Here is an 18,964-nt window from a genome sequence, read left to right as displayed (position 1 = left end):
TAAATCTTTCGTTACTTAACCTCCTCGGACATCTAAACTTTCACAGACCTCCTCCTGCTCCCTAACTGGCCTCAAAACTCTAACATTTCTATTTCTCTACAGTTTTGGTGAATAGTCGTCCATGTGAAATGCAAACCCAGTTTCTCTCTCCACCAATGCTTCCTGACCTGCTGAGGTTTTCCAGCACTTTCTACTTTCACGTTTCAGATTTACAACATGCACTTTATTTTGCATTTGAGTGAAGTGTGTTGGTTATACAGTAGTTAGCACTGCCAGTCAAGCCAAACAGTTATAAATCAAGTCCGGTCATACGTCCAGAATGCTATGCTGCCTATATTAACTGTTATATTTGAAATAATCACAGCTCCTCCATACCACATCATGCAAAACACCATCTGAGAGAGCACTTCCACCCCCATCTAGCCTGTCAGCGCAGTAGTAAAACCACGGCAGGGATATTTATAGCAAAAATAAAATCAGCATAGAAATAGCTGTTTGACTTTGTCAGCTCAGGGTTTTAAATATGTATTTACATTGCATGTCTATATTTATAACCATGACAGAGGTTAGCTGCAAACAGCTCGCCGGTATTGCTGTTGCACTAAACTGTGCATGTCATCATTCTACATCCGTATGGGGCACTAATTAGATTGTGGCTTCTGTGCATTCTCTCAAAATAACGATTACCTATGACCTGGCGGAGTAAAGGTATTGAGTCATATTTTAATCACATTAAATTAAAATTAGAGTTGCATCATGAAGATTTATGAATAAACCATTTAAAAAAATAAGTGCTCAGTGGACAAAATTTAGTTTTAAGGCTTAAGGATCAAACCAACATTTTAAATTATGTCAGAAATGTGTCAAATTAATTTTCTAAAGATTACAAATGTCACTATTTTGCCTTTCCCTATTTCCTAATTGTAAAACAATTATGTTCTTCCACTACTTTATTTCCTAGTTCTTCTGCCATACTTCATCCAAGTGATTGAGATCCTCCTAACATCTCTTGACTTGCTCTGTATATGCAATGCAAGGTCTTGGGTTTGGTGATTTCTCTACTTTCCCAAAATGATCCCTGACCCAAACCTATTGTCCCTATTGAAGGTCTGACACAGTTATTACTCTGTGACAAGTATCATAGTGACTCCTCCACATATTTCAGTAAAGAAAATCAGAGAAAAGTAATTTAAGTCTTTGGTATGAGGCAATTTTGGGTGTGGAAGCACCGGAATCGGTTTTTGCAAACTTCTTCCCATGAGTAACCCACGAGGAGCATCTAACTGTTCCACTTCAATCTACCTCCTGCAGTATTACATACATTTTCCATTATGCTCAGATCAAGCAATTCCCAGGCATTCCCATGACCTTGCAGGGAAAGACAATGTCACCCATGCTTCTTGTGTTTCTGGTCTCTTGATTTATAAATGTAATCGATTCAGGCAAAATTTCTTTCATTTATGTCAAAAGATCAGACCATCAAAGGGAATTACATGTTTCTGGTCTAAACTTAGCAATATTGAAATAATTTTACAATGCCAGCATCAAGGTTAAGTCTCAGTGATATTCAGATTACTATTTCATCATTGAATACCAGTCGATTCATGATCGCTGTCAGATGTCCTCTCTCCTCAAGATAGGACAATCTGCCTTATACATTGGCCATTCTCTAAAATAACGTTCTCTTTCCTGCTTATATTCCTCACCTGATTTTTGGGCCACTTTACTTTCTAAGTCACTGTTGATGGGATACATTTTCCTGCTTTAGGTACAGGAACAGGTCCACAGTCATTCAGCCTCCTTTTCAGAGACAGAGTGTGTGTTACTCAGTAAATGGATGTAAAGCTTCTTCCTTACAATCACTGGACCATTTGTGAGTGACCAGGATATCAATCAGGTCACATTCTAGACTCTGGGAGGAAAAGTTAATTTACAGTGACAATGAACTGAGGAATATACCCCAGAGGTTACTCAACTTTTCAAAAGGCCTGGAAGTTTTTAAGATGTTATGAAGCAGGACCTTGGACAGTCAACAGGGCTTGTTACTGCAGTTGCTCAAGTCAACACCAGTTGCTTCATCTAGTTTTATTCCTTTTAGGATTTTACTGCTGATGCTTGGTTCAACTGAATTATTTGTGTTTTAAGAATCACACATTGGTGTGAGGGCCAGAATCATATGCAAACCAGACAGTTAAAAAGAGGTGAGTTTGCTTGCTGAGCTGGAAGGTTAGTTTTCAGACGTTGCATCACCATTCTAGGTAACATCATCAGTGAGCCTCCAACGAAGCTTTGTCGGAGGGTCACTGATGATGTTACCTAGAATGGTGACGAAACGTCTGAAAACTGACTTTCCAGCTCAGCGAGCAAACTCACATCCGGAACCTCAACCTGAGCTACAAATCTTCTCAAAACTCACTAGTTAAAAAGAGGCAGAGTTCCTTCCCTAAAGGCCAAGATGCGTTTGTCCAAAAACCATTAGAGATGAGGTTTTAGATTTGTATGGATTTGAATTACAGTCCTCACAAGGCATTTGTTTGACCTCTGCATTATCAGTCCAGACGCATCACCTCCAGAGTAGAGTCTACCCATGGGTTAATTGCAAATATTGTAGGTGCAGGCACGGCAGATATTATACAATGCTACCTCCCAAACTGAAATACAGTCAGGAGTTAACTGAATAAGGTTGCTTTTTGACAAACATAATTGAAAATTTGTGCTTGCATTGAAGAAATTTGCACTTGGTGGATGACAATTATACAAAGCAATTCACAGACCTACAACTGTTTGGTCAGGAAGCTGGAGTTTTGAATTGTGTTCAGGTTACATTTCTTCTCGCAACAATGCAACATCTATGTTCACAAGTTTGAGTCAAGGTTATTTTCGGTACTCAGAGGGAAAGGCAAAATGAGATGGGAACATCTATTCAACATTTAATGAATATGATCAAGGTTACATTATTTTCTTTTCATGGTGAATAAACTGCAGCAGGCCACCTACAAATCAAAGCGACAAACATTTTCTCTAGGGCCCTGTTTTACCAAATTGTTAACTAAACAAATCATGTTCCAGTTAGGGTTCTCATTATGCAGTGAAAATTCGACAAAACACATTCATAGAATTGTCAGAGATGTGCAATTATAGGGGCAATTATACGAACGCCAAAAAAATCAGACATTGCTTGGTTCTGGCCCTCTACTGTGAAAGCTGACACCAAGATGAGCAGCATTGCGCACAGGTCCAGTGCCATGTTAATTTAGAGTTACTGCAACTGGTTGCCAGGAAACAGAAGATGACTGCTGAATGAGAGCAGTGTACTAATACTAACTGGAGAAATAAATAAAGATGCAGCAGTTGCTTGTCATTTTCTCTCAGCAATAGTTTAAAATTCACTTTGCATTGAACACGCAATGAAATCTTGAGGACTATTTTATTAGAAAACAAAAGTCAAACATATATTGGAAACAATTTACAATAGATCCTTTTTCACAGTCTCCAATTTGCCATTTTAAATTATATTGCAATAAAGTATCATCTCTTAAATCTATGCAAAAGTGCAAAGATTTTCAGGAAAAGCCACCAACTCAGATCATCAGCTCAGCTCAGCTATATCAGTGATCAGATGTAAACAGATCAAGATCAGTGTTTCATGTTAATGATACTGTTTGCATTTTGGCTGTTCCGCTGCTGTTCTTGGTAGGATTTTGAATCTTCCCAGGGACGTGGTCCTCGGATGTTTACCCAGTCATCCAAGTTCTGTTGCTGTAGTTTCTGTTTTTAATAAAAGAACTGTACTTTCACACAGTCTCAGAAAATCAAAATGTTTTTACACAAGATGACTGGAAAGCTTACGACTATTGAACATTTATGGGATTATTAAAATAGTAGCATTGCAGTGGACTGAAGAAATCAAAGTATTTTTACACAAATGTAACAATCTATATAATGCTCCACAACAAAAATAATTAAAATTTATAACTACTTATGTCATCATTTTGCCCTTCTGAATACCATTACTTCCTCTCTGTTCAGGAGCCACTTTTCCACGTGTTTCTGTGCACAGCTATTCCTCTTTCAGAGAAGGAGTGGGAGCAGCAGAGGAAGTGACGAGGACCAGAGGGGCAGCGGGAAGGAAAGCAGTGAGTATAAATACTCACCCTTCGACGCCAACGGCCATTTTGAGTGCGAGCAGCAGCGGAGGTAAGACGGACCCGGAAGACTGCAGCTAAGGTAAAGCAGTTTATTTTTAAAATTACTTACCGGTAGCGGGCAGCGGTGTTTTTCCTCTTTCAGAGAAGGAGCGGGAGCAGCGGAGGAAGTGACGAGGACCAGAGGGGCAGCCGGGAAGGAAAGCAGTGACCATATATATCAGCAAGGCGGCACTGAGCCTGACACTGTGGCAAAGAAGGGAAGGGGGCAGAATAGAAAAGTACTCGTGGTAGGGGACTCGATATTTAGGGGAATCGACAGGAGATTTTGTGGTCAAGATCGGGATTCCCGGAAGGTATGTTGCCTCCCTGGTGCCAGGGTCCGGGACGTCTCCGATCGGGTGTATAAAGTTCTAAAAGGGGAGGGCGAACAGCCAGAAATCGTGTTACATATTGGCACAAATGATATAGCCAGAAAAAGGATTGAGGATATAAAAAGTGATTTCAGGGAGTTAGGATGGAAGCTGCAGAGCAGGACGAACAGAGTAGTGTTCTCTGGTTTACTACCGGTGCCACGAGATAGCGAGGTGAGGAACAGGGAGCGGGCGCAGCTGAACACGTGGCTAAGCAGCTGGTGTAGGAGGAAGGGCTTCAGATATGTAGATAATTGGTATGCCTTCTGGGGAAGGTGGGACCTGTACAAGAAGGACGGGTTGCATCTGAACTGGAAGGGGACCAATGTCCTGGGTGGAAGGTTTGCTCGAGTAGTTCGAGAGGGTTTAAACTAGTATGGCAGGGGAGTGGGAACCTGAGCTGTATACCAGAGGTGAGCGTTGATGCAGGTGAGGCAGTAGCAAGAGGTAGACCAGCTAGTGGGAAGGATTTTCCTGGGAAGGAACCAAGGGATCGGTTAAAGTGTGTTTGCTTTAATGCAAGGAGTATCGGGAATAAAAGTGATGAACTTAGAGCATGGATCAGTACCTGGTGCTATGATGTAGTGGCCATAACAGAGACATGGGTTTCTCATGGGCAGGAATGGTTGCTGGATCTTCCAGGGTTTAGAACATTTAAAAAGAATAGGGAGGGGGGAAAAAGAGGAGGGGGTGTAGCACTACTAATCAGAGAGGGTATCACAGCTACAGAAGCTTCCTTTGTCGAGGAAGATCTGCCTACTGAGTCAGTATGGGTGGAAATTAGGAACAGCAAGGGAGTAGTCACCTCGTTAGGGGTTTACTACAGGTCCCCCAATAGCAGCAGGGAGATTGAAGAAAGCATAGGTCGACAGATTTTGGAAAAGTGTGGACGCAGTAGGGTTGTTGTAATGGGTGACTTTAACTTTCCTAATATTGATTGGAACCTCCTTCGAGCAGAAGATTTGAATGGAGCTGTTTTTGTAAGGTGTGTTCAGGAGGGTTTCCTAACGCAGTACGTTGACAGGCCGACGAGGGGAGAGGCCATTCTAGACTCGGTGCTCGGAAACGAGCCGGGGCAGGTATCAGATCTTGTGGTGGGAGAGCATTTTGGTGATAGTGACCATAACTGCCTCACATTCTACATAGCTATGGAGAAGGAGAGGATTAGGCAAAATGGGAGGATATTTAATTGGGGAAGAGGAAACTATGATGCGATTAGACATGAGTTAGGAAGCATGGACTGGGAGCAGTTGTTCCATGGTAAGGGAACTATAGACATGTGGAGACTGTTTAAGGAACAGTTGTTGGGAGTGATGAGTAAATATGTCCCTCTGAGACAGGCAAGAAGGGGTAAGATAAAGGAACCTTGGATGACGAGAGCGCTGGAGCTTCTTGTGAAAAGGAAGAAGGTAGCTTACATAAGGTGGAGGAAGCTAGGGTCAAGTTCAGCTAGACAGGATTACATGCAGGCAAGGAAGGAGCTCAAAAATGGTCTGAGGAGAGCCAGGAGGGGGCACGAGAAAGGCTTGGCAGAAGGAATCCGGGAAAACACAAAGGCATTTTACACTTACGTGAGGAATAAGAGAATGATCAAGGAAAGAGTAGGGCCAATCAGGGATAGCATAGGGAACTTGTGTGTGGAGCCTGAGGAGGTAGGGGAAGCCCTAAATGAGTTTTTTGCTTCTGTCTTTACGAAAGAAACGAACTTTGTAGTGAATGAAACCTTTGAAGAGCAGGTGCCATGCTGGAATGGATAGAGATAGAGGAAGCTGATGTGCTGAAAATTTTGTCAAACATTAAGATTGACAAGTCGCCAGGCCCGGACCAGATTTGTCCTCGGCTGCTTTGGGAAGCGAGAAATGCAATTGCTTCGCCACTTGCGAAGATCTTTGCATCCTCGCTCTCCACTGGAGTCGTACCTGGACTGGAGAGAGGCAAATGCAATTCCTCTCTTCAAGAAAGGAAATAGGGAAATCCCCGGCAATTATAGACCAGTAAGTCTCACGTCTATTGTCTGCAAGGTGTTAGAAAGGATTCTGAGGGATAAGATTTATGACCATCTGGAAGAGCATGGCTTGATCAAATACAGTCAACACGGCTTTGTGAGGGGTAGGTCATGCCTTACAAACCTTAGAGTTTTTTGAGGATGTGACTAGAAAAGTTGATGAGGGTCGAGCTGTGGATGTGGTGTATATGGATTTCAGTAAGGCATTTGATAAGGTTCCTCATGGTAGGCTCATTCAGAAGGTCAGGAGGAATGGGATACAGGGGAACTTAGCTGCTTGGATACAGAATTGGCTGGCCAACAGAAGACAGCGAGTAGTAGTAGAAGGAAAATATTCTGCCTGGAAGTCAGTGGTGAGTGGGGTTCCACAGGGCTCTGTCCTTGGGCCTCTACTGTTTGTAATTTTTATTAATGACTTGGATGAGGGGATTGAAGGATGGGTCAGCAAGTTTGCAGACGACACAAAGGTCGGAGGTGTCGTTGACAGTGCAGAGGGCTGTTGTAGGCTGCAGCGGGACATTGACAGGATGTAGAGATGGGCTGAGAGGTGGCAGATGGAGTTCAACCTGGATAAATGCGAGGTGATGCATTTTGGAAGGTCGAATTTGAAAGCTGAGTACAGGATTAAGGATAGGATTCTTGGCAGCGTGGAGGAACAGAGGGATCTTGGTGTGCAGATACATAGATCCCTTAAAATGGCCACCCAAGTGGACAGGGTTGTTAAGAAAGCATATGGTGTTTTGGCTTTCATTAACAGGGGGATTGAGTTTAAGAGTCGTGAGATCTTGTTGCAGCTCTATAAAACTTTGGTTAGACCGCACTTGGAATACTGCGTCCAGTTCTGGGCGCCCTATTATAGGAAAGATGTGGATGCTTTGGAGAGGGTTCAGAGGAGGTTTACCAGGATGCTGCCTGGACTGGAGGGCTTATCTTATGAAGAGAGGTTGACTGAGCTCGGTCTCTTTTCATTGGAGAAAAGGAGGAGGAGAGGGGACCTAATTGAGGTATACAAGATAATGAAAGGCATAGATAGAGTCGATAGCCAGAGACTATTTTCCAGGGCAGAAATGGCTAGCACGAGGGGTCATAGTTTTAAGCTGGTTGGTGGAAAGTATAGAGGGGATGTCAGAGGCAGGTTCTTTACGCAGAGAGTTGTGAGAGCATGGAATGCGTTGCCAGCAGCAGTTGTGGAAGCAAGGTCATTGGGGTCATTTAAGAGACTGCTGGACATGTATATGGTCACAGAAATTTGAGGGTGCATACATGAGGATCAATGGTCGGCACAACATTGTGGGCTGAAGGGCCTGTTCTGTGCTGCACTGTTCTATGTTCTAATTGCACATTTCCCTCATCTCACTCGTCATAAAGGGAAAATAAGGGAACACTAACAAAAACCCAAAGAACAGAGGAATGGTTCTGAGGAAGGGTCACCAGACCTGAAACATTAACATTTTTTCTTCACAGATGCTGGCAGACCTGCTGAGCTTTTCCAGCAACTTCTGTTTTTTAAACTCTATATCAAATTGTGTGCCTTTCCTATTGATTTCTCACAGATGCCATGGGTATTTGATTTCCCTAAGCATCCTGGTGTTTGCCTGCACTGGAAGAGATGGGGAGAAAAATACAAAAAAGGTAACTGGTACTCCTGTCAACAAAGACAAGTTGGGATGACCACAGTTGAAACCACACAAATCATCTTTCTCCTCTCTTCCCAAGTAGTTCATTTTTCAGGTTTTTTTCTCCTAATCTACACCAATTCACTTTAAACAGACAATATTTTGAGTATTAATTTAACATAGGAACTTCTCTTGCCATCCAATGGCACACTGTTAAAAAGGAAATGGAATTATCCATCTTCTTTATCTCTAACCTTTGAGAGGAAATACCAAGCCACAATTGCACAGTAGTAGTTAAACAGCACACTGTTTGGGAAATCCCCAGGGCTTCTTGCTCTCATGGAGCAGAATATGGAGCTTCTGAAACAGTCTTCGAGGAAGACATTTTGCTTGGGATTGTAGCCTTTGACAAAGAGTTTGTGCGTGCATTGGTTTAAAAGTGAGAAGCTACTTATCCAAACATCACCTCCACTCTGGCAGCTGCTAGCAGGTATTATGTGTACAATTAATTCATCATGCTGCATTTTAGTTTATATCCGGAATTAATTTTTTATTTCAAATTGTCGTAGCACAAGGAAGTTGCAGATAGCGCAGAAATTTTATTATTTGATGAGTCTTATTTTTAAATTTTGGCCACATGCCAGAGAACCTTTGTTTCTCCTGCAAAAAGGGAAATATTGAAAATGCTACAGGAATTCACTCCTGTGCTACACAGAGCACATCAGAGATCAGAATTAATTAGGCAGAATGACAATTACCAATGGATGGCACAAATCCTACTCATGAGACAGCATGGACATAAAGGTCACCATAATCAATCGTCTAGCTTGTGGCAGTCTAACATTAATCTTCATACTAACCTCAGTCAATCCCAACAGCCTGAATCCCACTGACAGCAGCTCTCTTTCTTTCCTCCCTGCCAGACTGTCCCCACAGACCTTCCTGCATCAGTTAGCAAAAAGCAATATAAAATGCACAGAACCATGACATGTCCAACAGGGAGGTGTGAGAAGTGATACCGAGACAAGGAACAGCGTAAGTCAGGAAAAGAATGGGGAAAAACCACTCCCAATTAAGGCCAGCCTTTGTGAATGGCCAACAGACATAACACTAAGTCAGAAAATAAAAAGACCAATTATGGCACAGTGGGATTCTACACTGCGCCTCATCATTTTAATACTCTGCTGTTGGTGAGAATCATGTCCGGTTTATTCAATATTTAGTCTCAACCCTAAGATCAATGGTTTGATCATTTTAGAAAAGCAGCTCTTTTGTCGTCATCCAGCTGAATTCATTCCCCTCCTTAAAACACTCCAACACAAACAGCAAAAACAAGTAGTTTTTCTTTGCATAGTAAGGAGCTCAAATTGTCTCCACTTTGACTAAAGGCAAGGCTCCCTGTTGATTCACTAACACCTCACTCAAATAAACAGAATTCAAAGCAACGAAAAATAATTATTGGGCCCGCTTGTCGTCGTTGGCTTTTACGCTCTCATTCCTGTTTAATTTAACCTATTGGCATCTTCTCTCACATTTTATTGAGCAGCTGCTATTTACATGTAAACCTTGACATTGTCGTAGCAGAATCACAGATCCCCTCAACATCTGTTGTTCAGATGTGTGTATGGTCAACAGAACTTTCTGGATAACAATCAAAACGTGGAATTCTTTTAATTCCTCATTTACAAAGAATAAAATATATCAAAACTATGCATCAAGACTAATTAGAGAATAACAGAACAAAATGAAATAGCCTCAAGCTTAATTATGAATATCACACCATTTTCAGGTCAGTCAGGGCTATCCGTTCTGAATACTCTACCTCATACTCTGATTCCACCGAAACCTTGTTTTTATTCTTGTTTAACTGAGCTTCAAGAGCTGGATCAATCTGAAAAGTAGGGGAATAAAACGGGTTTAACTTACAATCTCAAAAAGAAACTAAAACAAGAAAACAATCAATTTGTTAAAACTTGCCAGCATATAATATTTACTCCGGTCAAATTCAGAACCACAAACTTTCATGCCACGATTAGCATATAAACACAAACTGATTGCTATTAGACCAGAGGTTTGCTCCAATTATTTGACTGGCTGCCTCAATGTATTCAGTGAGACACTGAAACTATTCACACCCCAAAACACACGCAGGGAGACTTTCCAAATTTTAATTTTAAAAAAATCACAGCAAGTGGACAGCAAAATGGAGCAGAAATTTATGAGTTTGGTCTCCTCACAATGTGAAGGTTTGCAGCTAAGTGTGGCAGCACAAAACTATCGTCAGGATTAATCATCCCGGATTGGGATCTTCCATTTCAGTATTAAGTCAAAAATTACCTTCTCCACTGAGGAACTGGAAGGGGATCAATCACATTATTTCCAAAAGAGCTCTTATTGTGGCAACGCATTCCAACAGCTTTTACGGCTGGTGCTTGATTTTAGTGCTCAGTGCAAATTCCCTGCAATTACTGATATATTCTTTGAAGGGTATGCAACAATATATTTAAACAAACCTTTTATTTAGATGAGAATGCTAGAGTAGAATGGTGATTTTGGAATCTCGATGCTGTGATGGAGTAGAAAACACTGTCCATTCTCAGTGGAGATCCAGTTCCCAATCCAGTACAGATAGGGGAGGTGAAATTATACCCTGTTCCAGCAAGTTCCCACACTTTGTCATAACCACCGAGTATGGTCAAGTTTCACAAAAACAAAATAACCAAAAGAACTGCAGATGCTGGAAATCAGAAACAAAAACAGAAATTGCTGGAAAAAACACAGCAGGTCTGACAGCATCTGAGGAGAAAAAAATGAAGTTAACGTTCTGGATCCTGCGACCCTTCTTCTTATAATTTGAAGAAGTGTGAGACACTTTCACCTGAGCTGTTGCATGTGAAAAAGAAAATTTGCATCATTAAAGCTGGAAATTGATCCAGTCACTATACGCAAGTCAAAAAATACAATTACATTACAAAGCTTATTTTGACAAAATGCTGGAGCTTTCAGTTATAGATTTCATCTAAATTTGAAAGATCACCCTGCAAGTGCTGTGAATTACTTTAATTTGTATTGCTTCAATTTTATTTAACTGAGTTATTTTTAAACTAGAGGTCAAAATGATTTCATTTAGGTAACTGTTGACTGCCTATCTATCAGCTGTTTTGCTTAGAACAAAGGATGACTGGAAGTTACAAAAGCAATAATCTGAATTTTCACAAAGAAAGTTAGCAATCAACTGAATACAACATTCCCAAAAGAAAAATAAACACTGAACAGTCATTGTTTAAAGGTTTGATTTTACTCTCAGAGCTGCGATTTTTTTAAAAAACATTTCATCTATTTGACAAGCTAGGTGAAAGATTGCTTCTTGTGACTATTAAAGGACTAATCAACCTTGGAAAGCACTATACACAAGATAACAAAGCTAAATGGGATCTTTGGATGAAATAGCATTAGCCAGCTGGAACTAATGGGAGCAAGAGGTGTTGAAATTATGACGGGAATACCAAGTTACACAGTTTAACAAAGTCATTTTTATACATTTACAGTTCAATAAAAGGAGCTGAAATAGTAAGAGTGATTGGCTGGAACACAGGAGTTATTCTACAGTACAGGTTGGGGAGTTGTGTAATACAAAGCAGGCTACAGCACAACCTCCCACTAGCGCTGTCAATTATATAGCAACACTTTTACTGATTCCATTTTTAATACATATATGGAAATTTTCAATAGAAAATCAACAGCTTTCAGTTATACATGGTTGTTGACCTTTTGTGAAGATAACTGGTATTTCAAACTTAAGACAATGACGATTACAAAGGAAGAAACTTATTGGAATATTAGATAAGCCCAGTGCTTATGACAGGATTGGCTGCTGTCTAGACCACCTGGGTGCATTCCTTAAGGTTCATCTAGATCTTTCAGTAGGACAGACGTTAAACTATAAAAAGCTGTGACTCACCCATTAGATTGGTGACAATTGCCAGAATAATCTTGGTGAGAGGATAAAAGTTCGCAGAACTTCAACATTTATATCTAGGCTGATACTTCAACGTGGTGCTGCAGAAAATGTCTATTGTTTTAACGCATCCCCACCCACCCAAATGAACTGGGAAGCATCTTTTTGTATCTGGAACCGGTACTGAGCTGAACAAGGTCAAGTTCAAGATTGCAATGAATTCCCAAAGGTTCTGCAAGCCATAAAAGAAAATACCTTGGAATGACTGAAGCAGCAACTGGTCATGAATTCAGATGAATTTGCCCAAAGGGTTAGGCTTTAAAAGCTGTTGGGCACATCAATTTGAGCACATAAGCTGAACAACAGATTCCCAGATAGAATTGGATACAATGCTTGAATGCCTATTTATTGAGCACAGAAGTCCCAGCTGACAAATTGGTTTATTGTGGGTCCCGTACCAAAAGGAGGTACGGAGATCGGAGGTGGTTTCTTTTTTTTAAAAAATGGCAATAGGACTGTACACCTGGGTGAGGGTTTCAGAGATCACGTTTGTACTACACTCCAAAGCTGCATGAGTAACTTCAGTGAATGATGACATGTGAAATAAACTGAAGCCTTTTCCATGTGCTAAGTTTACACAATTATATTTGGGGTTTTTGGAAGTGATAGGAAGTAGACAATATTTCAAAGAAAAACACACTCTGCCCTGTGACGGTGCTGTTTAAAGTAAGCTGTTCTGTCAGTGAACAACTGGCATCAACTCAGTGCAGTGTGCATCTGTCTGCCTTCTGGAACATACAGATAGGACACATGAAACATCATGGTTAACGTGGAAGACATATCTTTATTAGGACACAGATCTTGCTACTGTATAACAATACATTGGAAGGTAAAGAGATGCTCCAGAGTATGATGAGCTTGGAGTCTGTTACGGGCGAGATCATTGACACTGAGGAATATCTGGTGGAAGCACAGATTTTGTAACAGATAAGGCATTAAAATGAGCATCTGTATGCCTGTGGCCTGCATATCTCACTGCACAATACAAAGAACGGAGCTCTGCCAGCACCATGAACAAAAACAACTAGCTCTTCAATTGGAACCATCAAAATTAGATTAACCGATCATTTACCTCAGTGTTTGAGATTTGGTGTGTAGCAACTGAATTCACCTATTCACCTCACGATTCATTTCACATGAGATTGTGGAGTACTTCAGAGGTATGGTTTCTCTAGGAAAGTATGTTCCTATATAGCTTGAAGGATGGGAAGAGGCTCGTGGGGAAAAGGACTGCTCAGTTCATTGGCTGCATGGTCATGCGGTGGAGAAAGTGGGTTAGGTTACAAATTTTTGTGAACGCATTGTCTCTTATCCAACATCCGTGTGTACCAACTGGCTGTCAATGGCTCAGAAGGGGGCCATGGAAACTGGAATCCCTCAACAGCACCTTACAAATACTCTACCCACCAGCTAGAAGAACAAGGGCAGCAGGGGCATGGGACATCATCACTACCACGTTTTTTTCAAGTTGCAAACTATCCTGTTTTGGAAGGGTGTTGCTGCTGCTTCACTATGACTGTCAGAATCCTAGATTTCTGACTGAAATTGGACTTTTACAGACTTGGGAAAATAATTGTCCTTCTTTCAGTGCCCTCTGTTTAAAATCTTGGAATTCTCCCCCTAAGGGCATTATGGGTTTACCTAAACCTCATGGACTGTGGAGTTCAAGAAGTCAGTTCATCACTACATCTCAGGGGCACCTAGGGATGGGCAAAAAATGATCAGCCAGCAACACCTACATACTGTGACAGAATGAATTAAACTATATTAGCACTGTAGATGTACCTAAACCAGATGGACTTCAAAATTTTAAATAAGAGATTACCACAATTTTAAGAGAATCTGGTAATGGGCAATAAATGATAATCCTGTCAACAATTACATCCCATGAACAAGTTTTAAACAAGCCATCCTGCTTCATGGCCATCAAAAGCTCAGGTGACTCTGGATAACGAAATATGCTAAATTTCTGAGTCAATGTTATCTTTAAGTGCCAGCAAAGGAAGAATCAATTTTAACAGACTCCAAAATTATGAAAAAAGTTGCAACAGTGTGCTCAATAGAGACCTTTTATCTAGATTCAAATGTTCCATCATTGCTGTAATATGCCTATTAAATATTAGATCATCTCAATTCTGCTTTACAGTGCAAAACTGCCAATTTGGGGAACAAATTATGCAAATATGTTGCACAGGATGTCATTCAGTCCACTGAGACTTTCAGGCAGCACATTCCATCTTGTAACTTAGTGAACAGAAAATACTTTTATTGTCCCTGTTCTACCTGTGATCTTTAGTCTGATTTCTCCTGCTGATGGAAATAATCTCATTTTCTCACAGTACACCTCTTCCAACACCCCAAAGCCTCTCCACCATCACAAGCCAGGAGCTGGATGGAAACCTCTCCACTTTCCTGGATGTGGAAACCTTCAAGAACACAAACAGACCTGGCATAAACCTGTCCACTCAATCAGTGCCTCATTCACTCTTAAGCATTCACTTCCTCCACCACCTGCATGACATGGAGTGGCTCGAGTTACTGGCTCATGACCACATTCCCAGGGACAATTAAAGATGAGTAGTAAGTGGTGGCCCTATCTGCAGTGTCCACATTCCATAAATGAATTTATATACATTTAAGAATTATTTTGAGGTGCATACTGTTGAATAGCAAAGTTAGCTTTAACTTGCAGTGTGGCTCTGGTCTGCTCCTTAGACGATTGCATAGTTCTGATCTCCAGGCTATCAAAAGGATACTGAAGCAGAGGAGACACCGCAAAGACTAACAAAAATGGCATGACATTTCGGAGATTATCACTAACTATCAGGAATGATCAAACAGACTGGTGCAATTGTCCTTCAGAAAACAAAAACCTGGGAATGCTCTGATAAAGGTTAAAAGTTTGAAAGAGTAAGACAGAGTAGATGAGGAGAGAATATTTCAATTTGAGAGATTCCAAACTAGGAGCCATAAATATGATGACACTTAGACAAATTAAAGAGAGCAATAAGGAAAAATGTCTTTATCCAAAATGACTAGATTGTTTGTGTTGTAGTTCACTAGCATACGAAGACAAATAACTTGAAAGAAAAATTAATAGGGTATGGTTAAAGAAGGTTATTCTGAAAGGCCTGAGCGAGATTAAATGGAATGAGACTTGTTTAGGCATTTATACTGCACAAGTTAGGCCAGATAACCTTTCTGTAATATGCAATTCCACGATATCTTAAATTAAAACAGCAATTTCACAATCAAAGCAGTTCACAGTAAAAGCTGACAAAAACATGCTTTTTTTTTGAATCAACCAATGCTGGATCATGGCTACTAGGGCAGCAACCTTCAGCCTTTTCAGTTTAACTGCAATTTCCCCTCTTGCCTTGCTATACCATTTGTACATAAATATGGAGTTAGTTTCACTGCCAATTTGACAGGGAAATCTGGGGCATCGTGCCCTTGCGGTGTCAACTTTCATTTAATACACTAACCACTCAACGTGCATTGCTAGAACTAAGTTGATAAGAAAGTGTAAAATTTGACATATAAACACATTAACATAGGGTTTCTACACAGTTATTAAACAAAATTGGAACACTGGATTTATGATGAGACCATTACATAAAGCTTAGCAAAATGAGATAAACAACATATTAATTAGCCAGGAGCTTAAATTCATAAACTGCTGGTATTATTAGCAAAAAGGTAGTAAAGATCAAAGCTCCAACTACATGGCTAAAAATTAAACCACTTCTGAATATAGGTAGTTCCACAATGCTACAGAGTTTTCAGGCCCAAAACTGCAGTTTTGAGTTGACCCAACGTCAACGTCAAATTTTTCCTAGAATTAAGTATTTGTCAAAGTTAGTTTTGTGAAAATATGTGGGAGTGTATGCACACAATCAGTGAAGGTACCTTGATAAGGTGACAAGGTTACTTAAAAAGCATATTGAATCCTTATCATTACAGGCAGAGCAGTGCAGAACCAGGGAACTTATGAAAAAACCTTCATTTCACACTGGGTAAAGCACAGCCAGAGCATGTATTCAGGCCAGCATAACACTTTTTAATGGTGAATGGCACAGCATTAGTGCAATCAGGAGAGAATTACCAGAACAGTACCAGGTTAATCAGTTTATAGAATATCTACAGTACAGATGAGTCCCTTTGGTCTAGCGAATCTGCAATGACCTGTCTGCACTAATCCTACTTTCCAGTACTTGGGCCACAGCTTTGAATGTTAGAACAATTCAAGTGCTCATCCAAGTACCTTTTAAACGTATGAGGTCTCCCACCTTCACTACCCTCCAAAGCAGTGTATTCCAGATTCCTGCCGTTTTCTTGATGAGTTTCACCCCTTCCCCCTCCCAAAATCCCCTCAAAACCTCCTCTCGACTTTAATTTTGATGTCCCCTTATTATTTACCATTCAACTCAGGGGGCCCCATCCATTCCCCTCAATCAGGTCCCTTCTTAGCTGTCTCTGCTCTAAAGAAAACAGCAAAGCTTAAGCAGCCTCTCTTCAAGCTAAAGTGTTCCACTTCAGGCAACATCCTGCTGAATCTCTTCTATATCCCTTATAGTGCGTTCACATTCTTTGTATAGTGTGGTGACTAGAACTGCACACAGCTGTGGCCAAACCAAAGTTCTGTACAACCCCAATACTACTTCCCTCTCCTATAATCTATGCCATGACTGACAACAGTCAGGTGTCCCATACGCCTTATTAACAGTTCTATTAACCTGGCCTGCTATCTTCAGGGGTCTATGGACTTTCATTGAGTACTTACTCACTTCTCTTGCTACAACATCCAAAGTGAATGGTCTCACATTTTTCAGGGTTAAATCCCATCTGTCCAGTCTATATCCTCCTGTAACCCAAGACCACCTTGACCATTGTTAATCACCCCAGCCAATCTTTGCGTCATGCACAAACTTACCTATTATACCCCCAACAAGTTCTCATCTATACTGCTTCAGTCAGATAAATAGCTTTCTACCACCACCCTCTGTCTCCTACCACTAAGCCACTTTGGATTCAACTTCCGAGTTATATCGGATCCATTATTCTCTTACCTTCTTCAGTCTCCCATGTGGGACCTTATCAAAGACTTTGCTGAAATCCATATAAACTACATCAATTGCACTACCTTTGTCTATACACCTGGTCAACTCCTCAAAAAAATTCTATCAAATTTGTTAGGCTTGACAGCCCTCTGACAAAGCCGTAATGACAATCCCTGATCAAACCTCGTCTCTCCTGGTGGAGATGACTTCACTCCTTTAGAATTTTCTCTCAAGTTTCCATTCCACTAATGGAGACACAACCTAGCCTGTAATTTCCCCGATTTCTCTCTATGGCCCTTCTTGAAAAGGAGAACCACATGAGCAGTCCTCCAGTTCACTGGCAAATCTCTAGCGGCCAGAGAGAAATTAAATACTTGGGTCAGGGCCACTGTAATCCTTCATCTCCAACAGCAGCCTGAGATACAAATCATCTGGAGCTGGGGATCTGTCCACTTTTAAGCCCACCAAAACCTCCAATATTTCTTCACTTCCAGTTATCTGGAAGAGAATGGAGAAGCCGAGGTTGTCTCCTTAAAGCAGTGCAGGTTGTGGAGAGGTTTAGCAGACAATGTTCAAAATTATTAAGTAATCAGAAATTGTTTTGTTGGCAGAAGCATCAGTAGAGGACAATGATGACATTAAAAAACACAGGCAACATGCTTAGATTTTTAAAAATGCAACAAGTTAAAACAATTCAGAATTTAAAAAGTGATGGAAGAAAATTCAATCGGAAGTTTCAAAAAAATACTTTGAGACAATAATTTCCAGGTTGCACAGAAAGCAGGAGAAAGCAACAGGTACAGTGGCCTCAACGTGCATTGTGCAACTGGGTGCCTCTTTATTAACTATAAAAGGTCACTGCAATATTGAACTTCCACAAAATGGGATTTTAAGTGAACCAACTAATTTGTATACATGATCCCAAATTTCCCCAAGTTTCACCTTCATTAATTCTCCCATATAAAGCAGCAGCTGGAGAGGAGGAAAAACCTTTACTACATGGTAGATTTTCCAAAGCTTTTCCAGAGCAGTGTGAGAAATTTGTTGGAATGTCCTTTGAGAATTCAGTACGTCCGCCGAAAGGACCTATCCCCGATCTGATCTCTTAACTTCCCTTGTTCCGGCTTCTTAACTTTAGGTCTGCAAGAATGCTACACCCCTGCCCCTTTAAAATGAGATCCCCACCATAGGCTGGCCTAGGCTCTTTGGTGAGATGGGGCTGCCTGTAGGCACATGAATGGTTATAACTTCCAGGTAGCATTGCTGGGACACTCCCAAGAATGCGCTGGATGGTTCACCTTAAAGCACTCAATGGTGTTCCCAACTCTGCTGCTGAGAATGAGTGCTGTTTAGCTAGCGTGTGTGAGGGAACAGAGCGAGAGTGAACTGAACATCTCAAAATGAAGCCCCATGTGCTTCGATAATGCTCCATGGATCTTTTACTACATCAGGTCCATGTATAGAACCTGTAAACTGTTGTTAAAACCATGAGTGGTTTAGATCAGCAACTTCAGCAAGCTGACGCAGGATATCTCTGTACAGAAATTCTCCAAGGATCAGTAGGTGTACCAGAACTTACAAAATTTGTTTTTATCTAGGAATATGATTGTGCACATAAAAAACATAAATGGTACAACTTTAGAAAGAAATTAATTGGCACTACACATTCATAGAGGTGGTTTCCTAGCTCATCATTTGTGCTCTTCT

The 18,964-nt window shown here is 40.9% G+C and overlaps 1 protein-coding gene across 1 annotated transcript in view; it reads right to left on the bottom strand.

Moving 5' to 3' along the window:
• Positions 1-3,408: 3,408 nt before the first annotated feature.
• Positions 3,409-18,964, bottom strand: part of LOC125455315 (cytochrome c oxidase assembly protein COX16 homolog, mitochondrial) — a 37,883-nt gene continuing 22,327 nt past the window's right edge. The window contains exons 3-4 of the mRNA XM_048537093.2: positions 10,002-10,070; positions 3,409-3,768 (exon numbers count right to left, since the gene is read on the bottom strand). Coding sequence (XP_048393050.1) covers positions 3,637-3,768; positions 10,002-10,070 — 201 coding nt within the window. The 3' untranslated portion in view covers positions 3,409-3,636. The remainder of the gene's footprint in view (positions 3,769-10,001; positions 10,071-18,964) is intronic.

This window comes from Stegostoma tigrinum, chromosome 10, assembly GCF_030684315.1.
Source record: "Stegostoma tigrinum isolate sSteTig4 chromosome 10, sSteTig4.hap1, whole genome shotgun sequence".
Lineage (NCBI taxonomy): Eukaryota > Metazoa > Chordata > Chondrichthyes > Orectolobiformes > Stegostomatidae > Stegostoma > Stegostoma tigrinum.
Note: the sequence above shows the minus strand (reverse complement) of the source record. Positions and strands in the feature narration are given on the sequence as shown.